The sequence below is a fragment of the Zosterops lateralis genome, assembly GCF_965231275.1.
Source record: "Zosterops lateralis genome assembly, chromosome: 4".
NCBI lineage: Eukaryota > Metazoa > Chordata > Aves > Passeriformes > Zosteropidae > Zosterops > Zosterops lateralis.
This window is the reverse complement of record NC_139765.1, coordinates 14,295,029-14,316,878: the sequence shown is the minus strand read 5'-3', so window position 1 is coordinate 14,316,878 and position 21,850 is coordinate 14,295,029. Positions and strand designations below refer to the sequence as shown.

Here is a 21,850-nt window from a genome sequence, read left to right as displayed (position 1 = left end):
GCTAGGGGGGCGGAGCCGCCGCCGCGCCCCGCCCCGGGCGGCCGGAAGGATCCGCTCCCGGAAGTTCCGGCGCTGCCGCCGCTGTGCGGGATAAACAGTAATGGCGGAGGCAGTGGCGGCGTTGGAGACAACGGCGGGCGCGGCCCTGGGGTCGCCCTCGGCGGCCGCGGGAGCGGCGGCCGTTGCCTTCGACTTCGCGGCCGTGCCGCCGCCCTCCGCGGGGCCGGGGGGAGGCGGCTGGACCAAGCAGGTCACCTGCAGGTACGCGCCGTCCGCGGCGGCTGGAGAGGGGGAGGGAAGCGGGCGGGCGCGGCCGCCCTTCTCCGTCCTTCTCCGTCCTTCTTTTCTTTTCCCTTCCCTTCTCCCCGCACTGCCCCCTCTCCCCCCCCCCCCACCCGGCCCCGGGGCCTTTTCCTTCCTCGCCGCCCCCCCCCGCCCCTCCCCCCACGGTCACGTACGCGCCGCGCGCGCCCGCTCGTGGCGCGCGCCGGCCCCGCCCCGCCCCGCGCGCGTCCCCGGGAGCGGCGAACGGCCCCGGCCCCGGGAGCGGCCCCGGGCGGGAACGGTCTCGGGCGGGGCCACCGGCGGAGGCGGCGCGGGCAGCCGGGCCCGCCGGTGGGGGCGGTGCGGCCCGCGGCCTTTCTCCAGCCGCCGCCTCGTGCGAGTGTTCCCCGCGGCCGCCGGGCAACGCCGCCGGGAGCCCCGCGCCGCCCCTCATTGTGCGGAACGGGCCCGCAGTGCCCGGCGCCAAGGACGCCGTGGAAAAGGAAGTCCTGCTGCCGCGTTCCGCAAAGCGCGACGAAGCAGGAAATGCGACGTCATTACATTCTTGTGCTTTTCAGTCGAAATTTAAAATTGGGAATTATTGATATAGGGAAAACTTTATTAAACCGTAGAACAGGAATAGGTCGTGCCATGTTGCAGAATGTGCGAAGTGGCCCTGCCTGTGTCACATCGAGGTTCTGCGTGCTGCGTCATTTCCTATCCGTGTTTTCCTCTAAATTATATTTCTGATAAATCTTCTCTCTGGGGTTATGCAAGCCGTACTGCGTGTTTTAAAGCTTGCCAGATGGATTATTTTTAAACCTATACTGCTGGTCGGTTGGCAGGCAGAAAGGAATTTAAAACAGTTTTGTGAACATAGAGAGATATTAGTCAATATAAAAGCAAGCGATAATCCAATATTAACATCGATGAGCGTCTCCTGATTTTTTAAAAAATAATTTAAATAAATAAATTAAATTACATTTAACGTATGTGTGGGTAAGTAAATTTCAAGTCACTTGGAAGCAAAAAGGACCATCTCTTGATTAGGAAGAAATAGGCTCTAGATCTTGATTGAGGTTTTTTTATCTCTCTTCTCCTTGCTTTTTTCCCCATTTGTTTCAGCGGCAGCGTGAGGAGCCGCTGCTCGGCCCTCGCAGGGCGCTCACTCGCTGTGCCCTGCAGGGTTTGAAGCGTCCCTGCTCGCTGTTGTTCCACCTCTATTTTGGCTAATACCCAACTAACTGCCTCCCCTCGGGAAGCGCCGTTCAGCAGCGCTCTCGGGGGGCTGCTGCAGGCACGGAGCTCTGCCTGCGGATCCCCGGGTTAATGTTTGATGCTGGGGATGAGGAAATGACCGGGAACCGTGCTTAGCTCAGCTTTAGGTGAGACGCAAGGTCAGTGCTCCCTCTTATTTAAGTTTGTCTCATAATTTCTCAAGATCGAGGAGCTCAATTAGGCAAATTGGATTTGTGAGGCAGCTGTAGAATAGGTATGGATGCAGGATTGATTTATTGGAGACAGCGACTGTCATAGTACAGAAGCAGTCAAGTTCATCAGCATCCTGCAGTGCAGAGAGTCTAGGGAATGTACTTATTTGCAAACACTCAGGCCGAGTGGGAAGCTAAAGCTACTCTTTTGTAATGGTTAATGTGCTTTAATTTGAGCTTAAACAATGGGATGTCGGCCTTGGAGCTAATGAACGTCTCCATTCTTTGTTCTCTTTGGCTAATCCTGCTAGTTATCCCATTGCTTGCTCTACTAATTTTTATGAGACCATTCAAGTTGGAGGGAGGATAGCTTTACTCGGGCTTTAAAGCAAAATTAGCAATTTTGACTTGCCCTTCCGGGCAATTTTGGATTTCTAGGTTTGGTTTCAATAGGATATATTCATATTTAGGAAAATATGTTTCTTACTATTAAATTTGGTTTTACCTTTATAAATGAACTGGAGGATTTAGTATTGAGGTGAAGGAGTTAAATTTCAAAAAGCAGATTTTTAGTGTAGGAGGCAGAGCAGTTTTTGTTTGAGTAACGCTGCACAATTCTTTTTGTTCACAGGCTTTTTTAGTTGAATCATCATGCGGGTGACAGTAAATGCTGCCTGAAAAACTTTGGGGAGACAGTCCTTTCAGTATAAGGAGCTAGCAGGTGACGGCTGGTGCAGAAATACTGCTGTTTTATGGAAATTGGAAGGCTTAAAATTGGTATCATAAGTTCTTTCTGCTCCTTTGACCATCTGATACGATAAATAGGTTGGTTAATGAGTTTTAATACACCAGTGTGATATCCTTGGGATGGGTGATTAATATCTCAGAGTGAGAGACACAGTGACTAAGATGAAAGACTTTTATTTCTCCTACAAATACACTTCTGCTGATGTTACCCTTCTGTTTTTCTTGCAGCTAAAGTTTAGAAGTCTCAGGGTGAAATATAGGAAATCATGTTCCCTAATAGATGATGAAAAAAGGGGTTTTTTTTACTTCTGTGGTTTAGCAGTTTACAAGGCTTGTATTTTGTAAAAATTTATAGTATTTTAATCTGGAATAAATGTCAGGGGAACAAAGCTAATTCAGAACTTGTTTAATATTATGATCTTTTTCTTATTGATACATTTGAAATAAAAAGAATTGCCATCCTTACCAGGTTCCTCAGTCCTTCCAGTTCAGATGCTACATGGTTTTATTGAGCAGTGCCATAGCCAATCTCTTTTCCAAAGGCTTGATGCTCTTTGTTCCATGCTTGTGTTTTTCAGATGTCATGCGATATTAAAAGTCATCAAATAAACAAATTACATTTCACATGTTTGTTTAAGCACTGAATGTAAATAAAACCCATAGCAACTAAGTGGTGTACTTTGAGAGCTGCTTATGTGTTTGTACCTTAGCTGTTCTTCCTGAAAGCCTGGGTTGGGTATCTTTTCCTTTTCATGTGAAGAGCGTGCATCAGTAAAGTAAGCCTGCTTAATTAGTGCAGCACCAGGGATGAGGTGCAGGGCACAAATCTCCTGACAGCCTGCCTGAATTGCCCCTTTCATGGTTGCTCTGCTCTGCATCCCCTGATGACTTCTGTAGGAGGTTATGGAGAAGAGACAACAAGCTAAATGCTGTTAAGATCAACTTTTTTTCCCCCTTTTACTAACTCCAACAGAATTTCATTAGCCAGTAATGTGGCAGAACACCCAGGAGCTGTGCTAGAGCAGCATGCTCAGCCTCTTTCCTGCTACCTTCTTCCTAGGGATTCTTGGTCTCTATATGGCACCTGAAGAAGCTGATGATGGTAGATGGCTGTTATCCCGAGCTTCCCCATCTGCCAGTCGTGACAGTACCTTGGCTTTTGAAGGAAATTTGCTCTTGGTTGTAACATTCTAACTTAGCTGAACCAGTAGTTTGATTAAACAAATTAGCATTACCTGAAAGCAGAAACCTGAAGTAAAGAACAGAATACATCTGAATAAGGAAATGCATAGCGAGCTTCCAACTCTGTAGAAGGAAGCATTGCCTAATTAGAAATACCCATGAAAATCAAGATATGCTATTTTGATCAAGGCATTCATAGCTAGACACATGTTGAACCTTTTTCAGTGATAAAATGCCAGTGCAGGCAATTATTAATTTTGTCAGGTTGTTCCATGTGTTGGTGTCACTTCACTCATGTTTTGTACAATCGTGCAGTGAACTGAACAGGGGAAATTATCTGGACTTGCACCCTGATGACTTCTCTGGTCTGGCTCCCCCAAGCAGCTTAACCAAATTACACTCGTATATTTGAATTGGAAGGGCAGAGAGCACTGCCAGAATAAGTGCTTTTTTGGATGAGCAGAGACTCAGAAAAAAATCCAGTTACATACTTGTCTTGATCTAGTTTTATTTTTTCAGATGAAATTACATGTGTTCTCCGACTGCTTGACCAAATGGAAATTTCAGATGTCCTTCTACGTGCCTGTGTGTTAGATAACTCATATTTCTCAGTTTTAAGGATGCTTTCCTATAACCAGAATGAAGAGACTGGTATTGCTGTTGAGTAAGGTTAAATCGAATACTCTGTGTGAATAAAGGTGCTCTCCAAAATAAATTTCATTATCTTACCCCAAAAATAATGCACTCTGTTTATTTTTTTGACTTGGACAAAGTATGTTTTAGCCAAACACTGCAATTTGATGTGTAAAGGGTTGCATTCTTTGTGACTTAGGGTAAAAATCTTACATCTCGGTGAGGGGGAGGATTGTGGAAGAAGTTGGGGTATTATCCTAAGAGAAATACCTTTTTCCCCTCCCACTTCAGCCTTCTTGTTCAAATAATGCTGCGTTTGCTGCATAGGGTTGAAGGCCTTTAAAAGTGATGTATGAATTAGGGCCTGAGAGTGTTTTATGTTAGTTTTTTTTCCCTTTATAGTGTACCATTTCAGTATACTTTAGAGAATTACACAATCTACATTTGCAGAGGATTTTCTGACATAAACTGGGAAGGAAGGAAGGGCGTTTGGAGCTTCATTTTCCCAATCACTCAGCGGGAGAATCTAATTTTGGAGCTTAAGTACTTAGCGTAAGTCATGCTAACCAAATAGTTCCTATCAGATGTCCTCATGTCAGGCAGGAGCTTTTCTGTCAGTCCCTTATTTCAGCTGTAGTGGTGTCCCAACATTTGGTTGGCTCAAGGAGCAGAGTGGCTGTGCAGAGTGGTGGGGCAGTGATCTGATCCAGATTAAAAATAACTGTGGGGGCACCAGAAGGAATGTCAGGTTCCACTGCAGCCATTTCCTGTTCTGTGCCAGCCAGTGGCTGTGAAGTTGCTGGCCCAGCACACGGGGGAAGCAATGCTGTGTGGAAATAAGCAGAGAGTGGAGATAACACTTGTTAAAGAACAAACCTTAAACAACCTGAAGTCTTTTTTTTTTTTTTTTACCCTGTCGGTGTGACTCCCATTTCTTAAAAGCAATCAAGCCAGAAATTCCAGTTATATTCTAGTTCCATGATTTCATGGGTGGTTGGGTTTGTTTTTGGTTCTGTTTCAGGGGCTTTTTTACTTTGTTTGAGAAAGAGGGCAGGTTAAATAGGATTGGGGTTTTTTTGGTTGAGTTTTGGTTTCATTGGTTTGGGTTTTTTTTCCTTTTTGAGGTGAGTCTTTGTAGGTGGGTTATGCTGTTGGTTAGGCAAGTGTGACTTTTAGGGGGTTTTGTGTGTTTCTTGTTCATGGTGGCGAGTGCTGGTTGTATAGCAGGGACGGGTCTTGTTCTGTTTTTGCAACACCTAATTCCTGCTAGTGTAGCTGTTTGTGCCTCCACCTGACCCTGCAGGGCCTCATCTGGGTCTTGTACTGCCTGTTTTTTATGTAGGATCACATTTCTTACCTAACTAATTTGTCTAGAGGCTACACATGGGATTTGGAGTGTGAATTTGAGTGTTTTGAGTGTGAATTGCAGCCTGATGGCAAAGTGTCAGCTTGTGGTCTGTAAAGCTAGTTGAGATTTTTTTTATTCTTAGTATGTTGAATACAGCAGTGATGTTGCACATGGAGGGTTATCAGCTCTTGTTCACCCTCAGGTTTTGATATTGCCCTAAAACTGGATTGCAGATGTAGCTCTACTTATGTCATTTAGTGCATTATTCACTGGCTTTATCTGACTTCTTAAACATACAGTAGACTAAATAGCTATGTAGAAGTGCATGCAGTTTAACATCTTACCACCTTTCCTGGCCAGGAATATCAACTTGAATGTTTTGTGAAGAGCTGTCCTAATTTTATTTGTGGCTGCTGAAAGATGATCCCTGTCTCTTGTGCTGGCTGTGAGGCTGCACTCAGCTGCTTGGAGGGCCTGGTTCTGCTGGCTGTGCAAAGTGCTCTAAGTGTGCAACAGGAGTGTCCCGTGGGCTTAGATGGGTGTTATCTGCTGCTCAGCCTTTCTTCAAGTGATGTTTTGTAGAAGACCTAAATCCTCACAAATTTTCTTGTCTACTAGGTCTTCATATTTTCAGTGAGTTCAGAATTGTAACTTGCTATCTGGAGGCAGTGCAGCTTCTTTCTAAACTGAACTATTGGTAAACATTTATGGATTCAATTTTTACACAGATGTTTTTATTTTTTCTTTTTTTCTTTGCTAATACTTTTGTGTGGATTTGGAAAGGTTTACTTGAACTTTTCAGTTGTAGTTCTGAACATACTGAATCTGGACAGTTATGGTGTATTGAATTTCTAGAAGCTTGTTCTTCTAAGTTAAAATTGAAAAAATGTTGAAAACCACTCTTCAGTTCTCTCTAATAACTGAATTAAAGATGCTAAATTAAACTTGTCCTATTTGACATGCTAAAATTGATCCAACTGTCCTCAAAGGCTTTGAAACTGTCCAAGTTTTTCAAGACAAGGAGCACAGTGCTAAAGCAGGGTGCTTCTATTTCTTTGGCTCCTATCACAGGAACTAATGTGTGTTTTGTCAGATGTAATTATCCATCACAAATGTGTTTTTCATTCTTGGAGAGGAAATCACATTTGATTGAATTATTTATGAATCCAGAATAGGTTTAAAACCTTGGGTGATTTAGGGTGCGTCTGGATTTGTTTCTTGTATCACTGCTGGGTTTCTGTAAGGTTTTTGCTTGTGTCAGGACACAGGGGCCTACATTTAAAACTCAGTGCCAATCTACTTGGTCCAAGACTCTTTCCTCTTAGTGTCACAGCCCAGGATAACTTTGCTTTTACAGGTGTGGTCTTTTCCCCCAGGCTTTTGTAAGAGCAAGTCCCTGTATGTGCACCACAGTTCACTGGAGTAGCTGAGGCTTCATTTTCCCCTCATTTTTATGGTTATACTGGGCAGTGTCCCATGAGTCTTTAGTGCTCTTTTTAATGCAGCATACCTTGATTTACAGAATAACGAGATCATCCAAATACTTCTGCAGCTTCAGTGCTTTGCCCTAACTCCCCATTGTCTTCTCTAACAGATACTTCATGCATGGAGTCTGCAAGGAAGGAGACAACTGCCGCTACTCCCATGACCTCTCCTCCAGTCAGTCTGCCATGGTGTGCAGGTATTACCAGCGAGGATGCTGTGCTTATGGAGATCATTGCAGGTAAAGAAATGCCCCTGGCCACCCTGCAGGAATCTTTTCACTCTGAGTCCCTGAGTAGTGAGCTCAGGAAAAGCAGTAAATCTTAGTGCTTTTCTTTTCTGTTGCAACTTCAGATATTTATAAAAATAGCTTTTCACTGACTCTCTTGTCTTGCTGAATACCAGTGTTTGCTATGCAAATAAATGAGCAAAGGCAAGGTGATAACTGGTTTTTATAAAAATGATAGTTGTCAGCAGAGGGAGTTTTCTTCTTATTAATATGAGTATATTAATTGAAGTCTGAGAGTACATTCAGACTAGCTGAACGGATGAAACCGAATTACACTATTTAAGTGATCATAAAAGCTTGAACAGGTAAGAATTATTTTTCTTTGTGTTGTCTCTTGAGGAATTGATACTCTGACACTGAAACTACCATTCTGGAAAAGTAACTCGAATTTGTCATATAAGTTCTAAAATGTTGCCTGTACAAAATGGCTTTACTTTATGAAAACATACTCTGAATTGATCTATACCTCTGAAATGTTAACAAAAAAGAGATTGTGAAGAAGAAAAACAGATACTTTTCTAGTGGAGCAAAGCTTTACAAAGGCTTAGAAATGTTTCATCATTCATTTTATTAAAACTTACCAGAAGTTTTAACATTCTGTCTTATTGCAGCTGTAATTCATGATTAAACGTTTGCATCCTGATTTTATATGGTAGCTCATAGTTAGCTTTGCTTTCATGTTTAATAAAGGGTTACTCTATGTAAGAAAAGTAACAAAGAAAACCTCTCTGTAGTCTTCTATCTGCCAGTATTGTTTTTTGATCATATAGATCAACGGTCTTCCAACTTAGGATCATGCACCCCATCAGTTCAATGTCTTTGAGCTCCCACCAACATACACATTTATTTATAGTTTATATGTATATATCTACATCTACTGCTGTACTAATGTTATGTACATTGTAAAACATAACCCCAAACCAGAATTTTAAAAAGGGTGTATTAAAGTGAAATGAAAAATACTTAATAGATCCAAAGCAATTTTTACTGTCAGTAAGAGCCTTATTAATAATATTTTTTTACTGATTGTAATCTTTATTCAGTGGGCTCTTTATTATTTAAAATCTCAGTGTAACATTTTGTTATACAGTTGTTTGAAGGTCTCATTCTAAGTTCAGTTTATTTCTGTCCTTGGTTTTAATGGTGGTCATAGCTGAAAAAGATCTTTCATAAAGATATGCAGATCCAAAAGGAAGTATATTGCTGGCTGCATGTACTAATGTGTGATAAATTTAGCTAACAAGTTTCCACCTTCCCTGATGTCAATCAGCTGTTAGTGCAGATCAACTGGAAGGTGTTGCATTTTTATATTTTTAGCAAATGCATCCAAAATACACTGGAATTCTGAATTTGAAAGATTTTTAAACATGTTAGAGAAATCACTTTCCAAGTTTTTTAAGTGTACAAGATATGAAAGGGTTTTTGTAATTAACATGCTTGGGTAGTTTTTGCCAAGAAAATCACATCATGGTGGAAATACTTAATTTTCAAAGTGTTGTCTCTATACCACAGATTTCCTTCAAGAAGCAGTTACCTGTTTATGGAATGACTTTATCTTGGAGGGACAGTTTGAATTTGATTGAGTTTGGTTGGTTTGGGTTTGTTGGGTTTTGTTTGTTTGTTTGTTTTTTAATATCTGCTCAGCAGTATACTGCTGGCACTGACTTGTCATCACAGAAAAGGGCAGCAAATCCAGAGCACTTGTCTTTGTGAAATAAACATGCATAACTCATCCGTGACAGTTTTTAAGTGCTTTACCATGAGATAATCAGCAAACCATCTCTGTGGTACACAAGATTTTCATGGTAGCTCTCCACCTCATAACTGAGGTAAACATTTGACTATTTAAAAGTCTATATTGAAGACATTCTCTAGTGTCACTTGGGTGCTTCTGGATCCATCTTTACTACAGTATCTTGCCTGTGAATGATGCAGTGATGAATTTCTGGTGGGGTGCTATCCCTGTAACCTTACTGTGGAATCTCTTATTGTGGTCAGAGCAGCTGCTGCTTCAGCGGTTTTACTTGCACAGTTTTCCTGTAAAACATTGTTTTTATTAAAGTAATTGTCTGCTATTGAGAAGATACCTCCTCCAGTGAATCTTTTTGTCTTTGTTAAAGAAGTAATTTGTTAAGAATGTTTCTCTGCTGGTACGTCTTTTCTTTGGTGTCTCACAAAGAGTAGTTTATTATTGAAACAGAATCTAGCAAGTATCATAGGCTGAGACATGTGAAAAACATCTGTACTTTTTCTTCTGCCATGCAGCAGACTTCCCACACTGCAAGATGTGTTCTACTGCTTGTTTCTTCAAATCTCTAGCAGTGTTTTCTATGTGTTTCCCAGCAATATTTGCTGACAAAGCAGTGCATTTTAGTTGTTTTCCATGAGTTATTGCAGTCATTTTTACCACAACAAGAGGAAAAAGTGGTCCAGTGGCATGTGGCTTTTTGTCTTTCATTGTTGTGTAACAAGCCTCAAAGGAGGTTTCTAAACTCTTATTGTGAAGTTCTGCAAAATACTGGATTGAGTAGCACATGACTTGAAACATCTTGGAAAAAATTGTGGAGATTTTTCTTGGTGTTCTGAATGTTTTGATTTTCAGTGCCTTGCTAATTGAGATGGCTTCATCCTTTCAGTAGCTAATATCTCAAGGTACAGTATTCACCAAGAGCACGGTTCTTCATTAATAATAATGAATGTAAATGCGTATTTCAGATTGCCTTCTTGATAATCTTGATCTCTTCTGTGGATCTCCTCCCCCTGAGTTCAAGAGCTGATTCGGTTGGCATTGTTTTACTTCATAGTCTGTCTAATGGAGCACTTGTTCTAGGAGAACAAGTGCTAGCTCTGACATTTTTTTGTTGGCTTTTGCTCACATTATCAGTGTTGTCATCAGCCCACAGTTGCAGGCATTTTTTCAAGCCACTTGTTCACTATGTCAGGGTTAGCTTAGGTAAAACAAGTTCAGATAATCTGTTGATTCATTAAGTGGCGCTAGCAAAGTGCAATATGTCACAATATGCTGAAAGTGAGCAGACAAGGAGAGGTGCCACTGTCAACCCACTGGGTAGCGGAACACCTCCTCCTTCAGGGCACCTCACACGTACCACACATGGGCCCTCTGACATATTGGCTGTGAGGACACTGCCATCAACATGTATCTTAATAATGGTAGTAATTTAATGTATTTTTTAAGGGGAAACAAACCAGTAAGTTCTAGTATTTTCTTCCTGCACCCCATTGGGTTGTCTTGGGTACCTCATATGGTGCACACGCTTTGGAGGCCGATGTAGAGATCTGAAGGCTTGAATTTTAAATTTGTGCTTCATAGGTCTAGGATTTCTAAGCTGACATTTGCTTAGGGACACCACTTTAATATGCAAGAACTGTGGCACTTGATTGTTTTTAATCTGACACGAGCTAAATGAATCACAGTCGCTTCAAACTTCTGTATGATCTCAAAAAATTCCCTCCTGTTGCCCTTGAAATTAGTCAGCAAATATCTAAGACTACAATGGTTTGTCATTTATTTTCCCCATGTAGTCGCCTAGTTGCTGGAAGACAGATTTTTGAGTGAAATGGTACCTACCTGTTTATTGCGGGTGGTAGAGCTTAAAGTGTTCTGATTATCATTTTCCACAATGACCTGAAAGAGGCATTAGAAATAAGTACTCAAATTCAGTGTAAAATCTGCATGAGGCAAGATGCTTAGATACAGGAAAATAATAATTTATGTTGATGGGGATCTCTGAATCTATGCCAGCTGAGGCCAGGTTGCCCAAGGCATTGTCCAGTCAAGTTTTGAGCATTTGCAAGCATGAAGATTGTGCACCCATTCTAGTGTTTACCTATTCTTACAGCAATTTTTTTTCCTAATATTCATAACTGTAACTTCCCATTTTGGACTGGTGCCTACTGACTGTCATCCTATCACTGCATCTCTAAGAAGACTCTGGCTGATTGGCTTCCTGTGAGGGAGTTGGAGACAGCAGTGTCTGTCCTTAGTCTTCTCTTTATAAAGCTGAATTTTTCCCATTCAGCAATAGCACACATGTGTAATAGTAACTGACCACTTTGGGACATGTTTGAAGATTGTTCTGTGTAAGTTAAGTAAGAACTGTGCTCTTTTTTCTCCAAAGACTCTGAATACCTTGTGTATTCAGATTGCCCAAGTGGAAGCATTTCTCTATAAAGGGTCATCAGTGACTTTCTCTTCCTAGCCATTTCTGAGTCCTCCTTCCAAATAGCATGTTCACATCTTCATTAGTTTATTTTCAATACGTGGGGCTGCTGTCTGGAGGTATCTTTTTGTGGAAAGCTGACATGATGCGTTTTAACTTTAGATATGAACATACCAAGCCACTAATACAGGAAGAAGTGACTGATGTGAATCCAGAGGCAGAAATCTATCCATCAGTGTCCTCAGAGTTCGCATCACTCCCTGAAACAGTTGAAGAATTCATTGCTGAGATAGAAGATGAAAACACAGATCTGGCAGCGGCAGGAGTCGGGGCTGAGGACTGGGTGAACGCAGTGGAGTTTGTCCCTGGGCAGCCATACTGTGGACGTGGTAAGCTGATCATGGGTAACAGTGAATTTCCATCCTGGCTCAACAGTTTCTATGTAGTGCATTTATTTTAATGCTTTTGAACACAGCTGTTCATTCTTATTGATCAGTTCAAGTGAGCCTGGGTTCTCCAACGTGAGTAGCCAGACTGACAGTTTCATTCTGAAATCAGGTATATTTCAAGTCAGTCTTTGCATGATTGGCTTTCTGTTGCTGTGTTTCTGTATGACTTGAGAATCTCCTTTGAAGTTTAGTTTGCATATGGGATGGGAGAGGAAATTACTGGTGATAAAATTAATATTGCTACTCTGGAGAAATAATTTGCTGCCTTTGTGTTTTGGGTTGGTTGATTTGGTTTGGGGTGGTTTTGCAGTATTTCAGAGGTTTTTCAGTAGAGATATGAATTCCTGTGGAAGGAATTGAAGCCTAATGCTTTTGCATGAAAAGTGAACTTTTGTGAATCCCATGGCCAGCAGCTGAAAATTTATTCTAGTTAGCTTTCTGGAACTCTAATTTCTAATACTGTGACAGCTCACAATGAGAAAGACACTGAAGAAGCTCATCATATGGGACTAGACTATTTGAGTGGCATACTTGTCATCCATTTTTCCTGCCAAAATATAGCAGTCAAGTTTAAGTGAAAAGTAGGCTGAAGTTGATCACTTTAACATAATTTCTGATATTGTCTCTCTAAGGCATGAGGAGGCTGTGAGTACTTAAATAAATATTTGAATTCAAAATGGACACCTTGCATCCAGAAGAGTTTGAGGAGTGCTCAGATTATACTACTTTGCGCTGCTCAGATTCTAAGATTTGGAAAGACAGTGGCCTTCTCAGTGTTACAGGGTGCTGCTTTAAGCCTCCTGCCATCCAGTTTGAGGAGGGTGAAGAGGAATGGTCAAGTGACACAAACAGTTTGCTAGTGTTGCTGAGAATTTTGATTATTGAATTGTGTAATAGATCTGTGACTGGAGTATATTCCAAAGCAGTGAAAACTTGACCACTACCTGTTAGTGTGCCACCTTACTGTCATGGAAGATAGAGCTTCTGTGCTTGTTGAGACAAAGGATTTTTTGAAATATTTTAATCAGAAGGAACCTCTGAATTTCATCTACTTTATTCTCTGCTTAAGGTTGCCAGGGGCTTTGTTTAGTTGAGTCTCTATCCTCAGAGATGTTCAAAGGTCCATAACCTCTGGATATCCTTTGTGGTGTTTGACTCCTTTCATAATGAAAGCCTCTTTCCCTAGTATGTAATTGGATTTTTCCCTGCCTCAGCTTGCCTTCTGTCTCCTGTCATTTGCACATCTAAGAAGAGTCAGTCTCTTTTCTTGGGCGTCAGCCCCAATAATGACTGCCTGGACCTCCCCTGGAATCAATTAATTGCTAGTTTGTTCAGCCAGAGATCTTTTAAATACACACAGTCCTTACAGAAGAGCTGGTGCTTCTTCCTGAAGTCTTTAGTCTTTACACTGTTAACTTAGTTTTACTAAAGCAATTTTTTTTCTAGGAGTTAGGCTTACTTTTCATGCAAACTTGTGCCACATTAAGTTAAATAGCTTTCTCTTCTGTGAATCTTGTTGCAAATATCTGTTTTATAGCCTTTGAAACTTGATGTATTTTAATGTACAAACATATTCATCTGTTTCTGTTCTGAACAGTGCTACATGATGCTAATTCCCATGGTGACTTAAAAAAACCTTTACTTTTCTGAAGCAACTGTCTTAATTAAACTACAGAAATAAAAATGTGTGCAGTGTGTTCTGTAGTGTATGCCTTAAAGCAGATTATTCTTGTCAAATTGCTGGAGAAATGTACAGATACTTGGAATCTCGAAAATGAAATCTATATCTCAAGGTTACCTAGAAGCCTGTGTGTTTAAAATTGTCTTAAAAATGATAAAGATTCAAGGTTGGCAGTTTAACCATGCGTCGCTGGGACTATAATGCTCACCTTTTACCATGATTCTCTGATTTGGGACTAAACCTGGTATCTTGAAGACAACTTCAGAAGTTAGAATAGAAAATAGTGATGATTCTTCAGATAGTCACTTGTTAGTTGTACAGATGTGCCACATTTCCTTACTTGTTCTGCAGCTATTGCTGCTCAACGTTCTGCAGTAATTGAGGAAGAGTAGAAAGGCAGAAATAAAAGAAACACTAAATTGGGTGTCTGTTTCCTGTTACTTAAAGATTAATACGTTTAACGCTATGAAGTGTGTCCTAAAGTGCAAGCAGGTGGTGTGTGGATCAAAAACAAACTGGTTTTTCCACTAGTATGAATATAACCCGGTTGACTGGGAGATGGGCAATGAGAAGGTGGGGGTTGAGTCCACCTACTGGTGAGCAGAGATTGGGAAAACAGCAAACAGAATCATAGAGAGCAAGTGTTACTCTGAGAGATGTTGGATTTGTAACTGCTGAGGCAGTGAAGTCTTCTGAATTTTTCTAATTGTGATTTCAAATAGGAGATAAAACTGTAGCTGCTACAGTGAAGTAGATGCAGAAGATATGCATGCTGTTCCAGCCTCACAGTAAAGTGTTTCTTCTGAGTATCTAATCTATATACACCATCTTTCAGGTTGAATTTGAGTTTGAAACCATTACCCCTTGTCTTATTACTACATGCCTTTGTAAAAAGTCCCTCTTCATCTTTCTTGTAGGCCCCCTTCAGGTCCTGGAAGGCTGCAGTAAGGTCACCCCGGAGCCTTCTCTTTTCCAGGCCGAACAACCCCAACTCTCTGAGCCTTTCCTCATAGGGGAGGTATTCCATCCCTCTGACCACCTTCATGGCCCTCAACTAGGTAAAAAAATCTGTGACAACATTAACTCGAGCAAACACTGGCAAATGCAACAGTTGAGGGATTAGAAACTGAATGGTAGTTGTGATTATTGTTATTTCTTATGGAAATGGAGACCATGGATTTCAAATGGGAAGGCAAGTGGGATTTCCATAAGTAAGTACATGTTTTCATGTTATGCTGAGCTACTGAGGAGAGAATGTAGAGCCTTAGTACGTGACTATTTGTCACTTTCCTTGGTGCTGATTCACTAAAAGTCATGGGGAAGAAAAGCTAATGAACATACTTCGTTTGGTAATCTCTGACTGAAAATGAGCAGGTTGCCAGGTGACTTGTTACTCAGTTACTCACTTACATTGAAAAGTATGTTTCTAACAACCAGACTGCTCCAGGATCATTGTGAGTGACCACTACAGTCAGAGATGGTTCAAGAAGCAGACTTTATCTTATCTTGAGAGCTAATATTTTTCTACACTAATCTTCAGTATTTCCTTATTCCTCAAAACTTAAGTCGCAGGGACCTGCTTTTTCTTTTTCTTTGTCCTAAAACTAACAGACTGATATATGCCTATTGTTACATCTTTGCTCCATGGGCATGAAAACTGCATGTATGCAGCCTCTGATTAATTTTGAGGAGGAGTCTTCCCTTCACTTTAACTGATTGAAGTATGCTTTTAGTAGTTTTTGCTTGCTTAGCCAAATCTAGTGCTTGAACAGCTTCTGAAAGATACACTTTCTTATAGCATAGATGACTTGTTACTCTTGTAACAGCTTCTGGTTATATAAATAAACTCCAGCTGCTGTTCTTCCTGGTGTTTACTCTGAATATAGTAATGCTTTATATTCATTACATCTTCAGTTTCTCACTGACTGCCTTTTCTTCTAATTCAGTCATCATCCTACTTATGTAACAATCTCAAAAGGCTGACTTGTGGTGAGACAGGGAAGCATGTTCCTGAAGTACAGGGAGAAAAGTGTTCAATAGTAGCTGTCTAAAGGGGTGAGAGAAAGGATACAGATTTCAATTCAGTTTACACTTAGGTAAGGGAATTTACTTAGAGTTTTGCAAAACTGGTGGCTAGCTTAGAATGCAATGAAAATAGCCTGAATTTTGGTTTATGTTCATGTGTCTGGATAATTGACCAGATAACTGTTTAGGTCAGGCTTTTTTTGCAAATGTGTCAAAAGGAGTTAGTTTGATAGATATGGACACCACTTTTCTATCAATCCTAGAGATGCATGGGAATCCAGAAATCAAAGTTTATTCATGCTAAAGAACAGTGTGCTAATTAGCCTACACATAAGGAATTGCTGATGTGGTATTGCTGTACTAGCATTTTGTTATGCTGGATACACCTTTATTACTTCAGGTCTGTAATTTCTGGGGAAAAAACCCTGTTAACTTTAGCTGATGTGAAAATTTTAGCTGAAGTGAAATTGATTCTAAAAGCACTGAGAGATTTGTAGCCTTGTTTAATGGTTGCTGAACCATCTCTGTAGCAGTGTATTTAAGCTGCTGAGGACTAGTGTAATTTTTCTAGGTGAACTTAGCCTGTAAATAGATCTGACCACTGAAACTATGATAGCTTTAATCTTATCTGTGTTAAAGGATGAAGAAATTGGTCTTGAAATTAATTGAGTGGGGAAAATAATTTAGTTCAGCTTGAGGGTGTGTGAACTTGGACTGAAATGAACCTAGATTGTTTCTGTTACTCTGTTTGGGTAACCCTGAGTATTCTTACTCCCTGTGCTCAAAATCTGAATGTACTTCTTACTGTTCTTAATTCTGTCCCAGCTGCTCCTTTCTGTGCTGAAGCACCCTTGCAGGAAATGGTGATTGAAGAAGAATATGAGAAGCAGCAGGCAGATGTGGAGATGAAGAAGGAGCTGTGCCCCTACGCTGCATTAGGAGAATGTCGTTATGGAGAAAACTGCGTGTATATCCATGGGGACGTGTGTGATATGTGTGGCCTGCAGGTCTTGCATCCCATTGATGCCGCACAGAGATCTCAGCACATAAAGGTAAGCAAACAACTGTCTGGTGTTTAACAGCTGTGAGTTATTGTTTCCTAGCTCCCCTCAATCACTTGTTACTAATTCCCTTTCATTGGAGGTGTGTGCAGGTCAGGCAGTGAATGAAATTCCGGTTGTAAACTAGACTGTTTCCTGCCAGGGCCACACTCAAAAGCAGCTGGATTTCCTTATCTGTGTTGGGAGAGCAGTCTGCTTAAAGATACTGAAGCTTTGTTCTTTGCCTAGTCAAAGTGGATGGTCTTTTAGATTCCCTTTTCATGTTTAAAAGCAGTGTCTGAAGAAAGGAATTTGAACTCCGAACTGATTGTTCTCCGGTACTTGAACAAATTTTTTTTTGAGGATCAAGATTTTTTTCAGCTTAATCACACTTCATGCATTATGCAAACCAGCAAACTGAATTTAAAAACCTGCTTAGACCTCAGCAGGTGACCAGTTGTCTCTGTAGTTGTTTTCTTTGTGTCTCCTTTTCAGTCATGCATTGAAGCTCACGAGAAGGACATGGAGCTCTCCTTTGCCGTCCAGCGTAGTAAAGACATGGTGTGCGGGATCTGCATGGAGGTGGTGTATGAGAAAGCCAATCCCAGCGAGCGCCGCTTCGGGATCCTCTCCAACTGCAGCCACACTTACTGTCTCAAGTGCATCCGCAAGTGGAGGAGTGCTAAACAATTTGAGAGCAAGATTATAAAGTGAGGCGCTTTACCATTTCCATTGTGCTTTGTTACTGTGGAAGAACTTAGTAACTTGTGACAACTTGAAACAGACTTCCAGATGCAGACTGCATGGAGACTGCATTTAATGCATACTAACTTTTAGTTTAGGAGTGAAATAATTGTTAGGGATAACATTTATGCTTTGATTTGGTTAATATGCATTGAGTTTGCAAAATGCAATGGTAGTAAATAACTGTTGTTTATTTAGTAGCATGTTGTGCAATAGTTACTGGTTATGTCTTGGACACCCAGGCAGGAATCTGGAAACAGATTAACCAGTTCAGAATGTATGCTGCTTAATTCATTACTGCCTTAGAGCATTACTCAGTTGGCAGAACATTTCTCCATTTAAAGCTGTTCTAGAAGATAAAAGTTCCAATCAAATAAATATAGGAAAAATACCAAAATAAATTTATTTAATTCTAAAGAAAAAGGAGTCTGTGTGAAATGTTTTTTCAAGCTTTTCTGAGACAAGCTGACCAGCTGCCATTGCCAATGAGTCGTTGCAGAAGAGAGTTTAGGTTATCTTCATGTATAAGAGAGTCTAGATTGAAAAGGTTGTACAGCAAGTATATGAGTACAGTACGTCTTTAAAAATGGATGTATGCTGTGACTTGTTATATAGGAGAGGGAGCATCCTATAATGTGGAATTTTGCAGCACAGTCTGTTCGTTTCCCAGGTCCTGCCCAGAATGTCGGATCACATCTAACTTTGTCATTCCAAGTGAGTACTGGGTGGAGGAGAAGGAAGAGAAGCAGAAACTCATTCAGAAATACAAGGAGGCAATGAGGTATGAGCAATGCAACCTTTTATCAAATTAAGCTTGCAGAGATAAAGGTACACAGTGGAGAAGGGTGTTGATGTAAAGCCCCCTTTCACACCTTTCCATCATCAGGTGTGAAGTGTGGCTTTGCCTATCTCCCCATAGATGCATGCACACAGTCCAAAGCTATTCCTGTGTTATATCACCTCAGTCTTTCCCTTCTCTACACAAAACACTGGTGGTGTAGCCATAAGGCAGTCCAAGCTCATGCACTGCACACCACTGATGTCCCTCTGCATGCATCAGTCCACATGTAGTGTAATAAATCATTTCTGTGTGTAGATCTTGTACTCACAAAATGTCTCCTGGTACCTGAGATCTTTGTGGACTGCAGGTAAATGCAGTTCTGAAGTCTGATTGGGGTATGCTGTCAGTAAGGGTTGCAATATTTTCCTTTCCAGCAACAAGCCATGCAGGTATTTTGATGAAGGCCGTGGGAGCTGTCCATTTGGAGGGAACTGTTTTTACAAGCATGAATATCCTGATGGCCGCCAAGAGGAGCCACAAAGACCCAAAGTAGGAACCTCAAGTAGATACCGGGTTAGTGCTGCTGATCAATTGCCCTTTCAATAGACAGAGAGCACAAGAGGGGTGTGCATTATGTCTTCTGCCTTGAGGATAGGGAAATATTGACTTTTCTTTTTTCCACTTCTGATAGACCTCTGTAATGGTGAATTTGAAGGAAGCGGTGCTCTAAAGTTTGTGAATGCTGGAGGCCAAGATGGAAAGACTAAATTTAAAAAACTTTACTACAAGATACTGAAGTAGAAATGTTGGGTAGCATTAATAGGGGTGTGTAAGGGTAAATTCTGCTGGAGGTCAGTATCCCCCTGAAAGAGAAATGTGACTTCTTGCATGTCAGAAAGTACACCCAGGGGTGTGTCAGCCTCTGGAAAGGCTCCTGCTTTGTACCACGGGGTCACCTGGGGAAATCTGTGTGTTCCATTTGCAGGCCCAGAGGAGGAATCGGTTCTGGGAGTTCATTGAGGAGCGGGAGAATGGTGATCCCTTTGAAACCGACGAGGATGAGGTGGTGACCTTTGAGCTTGGTGAGATGTTGCTTATGCTATTGGCAGCTGGAGGTGATGATGAGCTAACAGATTCTGAAGATGAGTGGGACTTATTTCATGATGAGCTGGAAGATTATTATGATTTGGATCTATAGCACCTGTCAGTGGAGTGTGGACTGTTGTCTTGGCTTCAGGCAGTAGCTATTACCTGTGGTGTTGTGGCAGTGCCTGTGTTTCTCCTAGGCAGGCCGATCAATTCCAGGTGCTGTTGTAATAACTTTTACCCAGGGTCTGTCTCTTCCCTTCCCCTCCTCTCCCACCCCAGGAGTGTTGTTTTTCCTCTGTTTCAACAAATAACAAGAAATAAATCTTTAAAATGTTAGTTTTTGTAAAAATGAATTTAACTGTCAAACAGTTAGCTTAGGTTTGTTGCTTCATCTGTGTACCCGACAGAGTTCACCCAGTTCCAGGGTTAAAGTGTTTACAGGACTTCCACACTCATTTTGAAGAGCCCAGATACAAAAATGAGCAGTGGCCATGCAGTGGGGATGTAAATTGGCTGATGGCCTTTATTCTGTCTTTGTACCAATATTTCTGATTTCAGGCCAGATACAAATACTCTTTCTGGAATCAGCTCTGTTCCAGCCCCCTCATGTACACGTCTTCATTTGTGACTTTTGGTCTCTGTTTACTTGCACATTACTATTACTACTGTGTAACCAGAACCAGGTGTGAACGTTCTGGATTTTTACTGTGTTTAGCATGAAAGGAAAATGTCTTTGTGAAAGGAGAACTCTCTATGTGTATATACAGATAAATGAAGAGTTGGACCTCAAGGATGGGGAGACTCTGTGTAAGTTAAAAATAACAAAACCATCTTTCACCCCCTCTTGGTGCATGAAGTCTTGTCTCCAATTGGACATGAAACTGGTCTAGTGGTCTCAGCCCAGATTGGGAAATGATCCTCACTAGCACTTAACTTGATAGATGGCACTCCCTAATACACCAGCTCTCTTTCATGTGTATGATTAGGGTTGTCCAGGAGCAGAAATCCGGTTAGCCAAGGTGGGGTCAGAGGAACACCAGAGAGGACCCTTTAGCTTTATCGCTCTGTAAGTTTTAGAACTTCATGTAAACACTTAAGCCGTGAGCTTTGCTAGAAACTGGCTGTGCCTCTCAGCTGCTTTGAGGTACTTGTGCCTCTCTGCAGCTGAGTCGGGCAGGTTGCCTGGTAAAGCTGTTCAGTTTATGTGAGTTACTGCTTACAAAGGCAGTTGTGCAGTTTCTGGCTGTAATTTGCATTGAGAAATACTTTGCCACCAAAGCCCCAGCACAGGAATTTTAACCTTGCATTACATTATTGCTGTTTTTTATTGACTTGTGGATGCCCCGTGATCTGTTCTCCTGCTGCTCTTGTCCCCTAGACTGCCTCTCCTTTCACTTTTAAATGGAATGAGAAATTGTTCTGAGGTCTATAACGTATTGTTTTGCAGCTGCCTTTTGTAAGAAGCACTTTTCCCAAATAAAAAAAGTAAAAAAAAAATTAAACAAAAAAGTCAGTCTGTTCTTTTAAGTTCGAAGCTTCTGGTTTTTTGACTTGAATATTTTCATGTGTGTTTCTGTAAATATAAAGGCATGTGTGTCACTTATTCTTAATTCCTGCAGAACTGTGTTATTCTTAATACAGCATTCCAGAATGGTTTCCAGCATTTCCTTTCCAGCAAAGAACCTGTAATGCAAGGGACACTTTCCAAACAGACTGCTGATACATTGAAGGAATATCTGGAGCCATGAGTAAGAACTGACATGTCTTGCCTTCTCAGAAGTCAGTCCTCCAGTATTGTGTTCATTTTATTTGCACTGGACAAAGCCAGGCGCAGGACATATTCTTATCCATAGTTTCCTATCATAATGAAAGTCCAAGGACTGCTACAGGCCACTTCCTGAAACTCCCATGTTTTCAGCCTGTGTGTGTTTAGATAGAAGCATTTTTCTGCAGAAATACACAGAGTTGGAAGTAAACTGCTAGAAGCATATTCAGATGCTGGGGGATATGATTTAAAAAAAGTTTAAGTGAACAGAGTAAAGCCATTTTTGTTCAGGTTTGTTGGTTTTGGTTTTGTTTTTTTTTTTTTTTTTGTTTTGTTTTGTTTTGTTTTGTTTTGTTTTTTTCCCCAGGAGCTAAGTAGCAGAGGGAGGAAAGGAATGTAATTTGAGCAAATGGTACTTTAAACTGATAAAAGGTAGAAAACAGAAAAAAATTCAAGCTTCCCTGTCCTACATGGTGAACATAAGTTGTAGCATTCTATTGGAAAGCTTCATTCTTCATTCAAATGTGAGTTTGTAACAAAGCTGTGTTCTGATAAGATGGAAGAAGGTAATAAACTTAGCAGCCAGAGCACGCACAAGTGAGCTTCCTTTCATAAGGTGCAAGAGTGGTGTGCTCTGCTCCCTGCCTGGGTGTACTAAAGCTTCTTCCTGTACGTGTTACAGAGGCTGAGAATACCCAGATGAGTGATGTGCTTTGGTGG

At 41.2% G+C, this 21,850-nt stretch overlaps 1 protein-coding gene across 2 annotated transcripts; it reads left to right on the top strand.

Moving 5' to 3' along the window:
* Positions 1–85: 85 nt before the first annotated feature.
* Positions 86–19,701, top strand: MKRN1 (makorin ring finger protein 1). Of its 2 annotated transcripts, none has more exons than XM_083859548.1 (9): positions 86–261; positions 7,199–7,327; positions 11,719–11,945; positions 14,604–14,744; positions 16,537–16,763; positions 17,247–17,461; positions 18,166–18,276; positions 18,711–18,825; positions 19,262–19,701. In XM_083859548.1, the coding sequence occupies exons 1-9, from the start codon at positions 101–103 to the stop codon at positions 19,472–19,474; spliced, it is 1,539 nt and encodes a 512-aa protein (XP_083715674.1). In that variant the 5' UTR covers positions 86–100; the 3' UTR covers positions 19,475–19,701. The 2 variants fall into 2 exon arrangements, with proteins under 2 accessions (XP_083715674.1, XP_083715673.1); XM_083859547.1 differs by having other exon boundaries at positions 18,711–18,849.
* The last annotated feature ends 2,149 nt before the right edge of the window (positions 19,702–21,850 follow it).

What these genes read in the sequence shown, in the direction of transcription:
- MKRN1 (XM_083859547.1), top strand. Translation starts at nt 101, where the DNA reads ATGGCGGAGGCAGTGGCGGCGTTGGAGACAACGGCGGGCGCGGCCCTG. An exon ending in GCAGCCATACTGTGGACGTG is followed by an intron (nt 11,946 to 14,603) that starts GTAAGCTGATCA and finishes TCTTTCTTGTAG; the next exon opens with GCCCCCTTCAGGTCCTGGAA. An exon ending in CCTTCATGGCCCTCAACTAG is followed by an intron (nt 14,745 to 16,536) that starts GTAAAAAAATCT and finishes ATTCTGTCCCAG; the next exon opens with CTGCTCCTTTCTGTGCTGAA.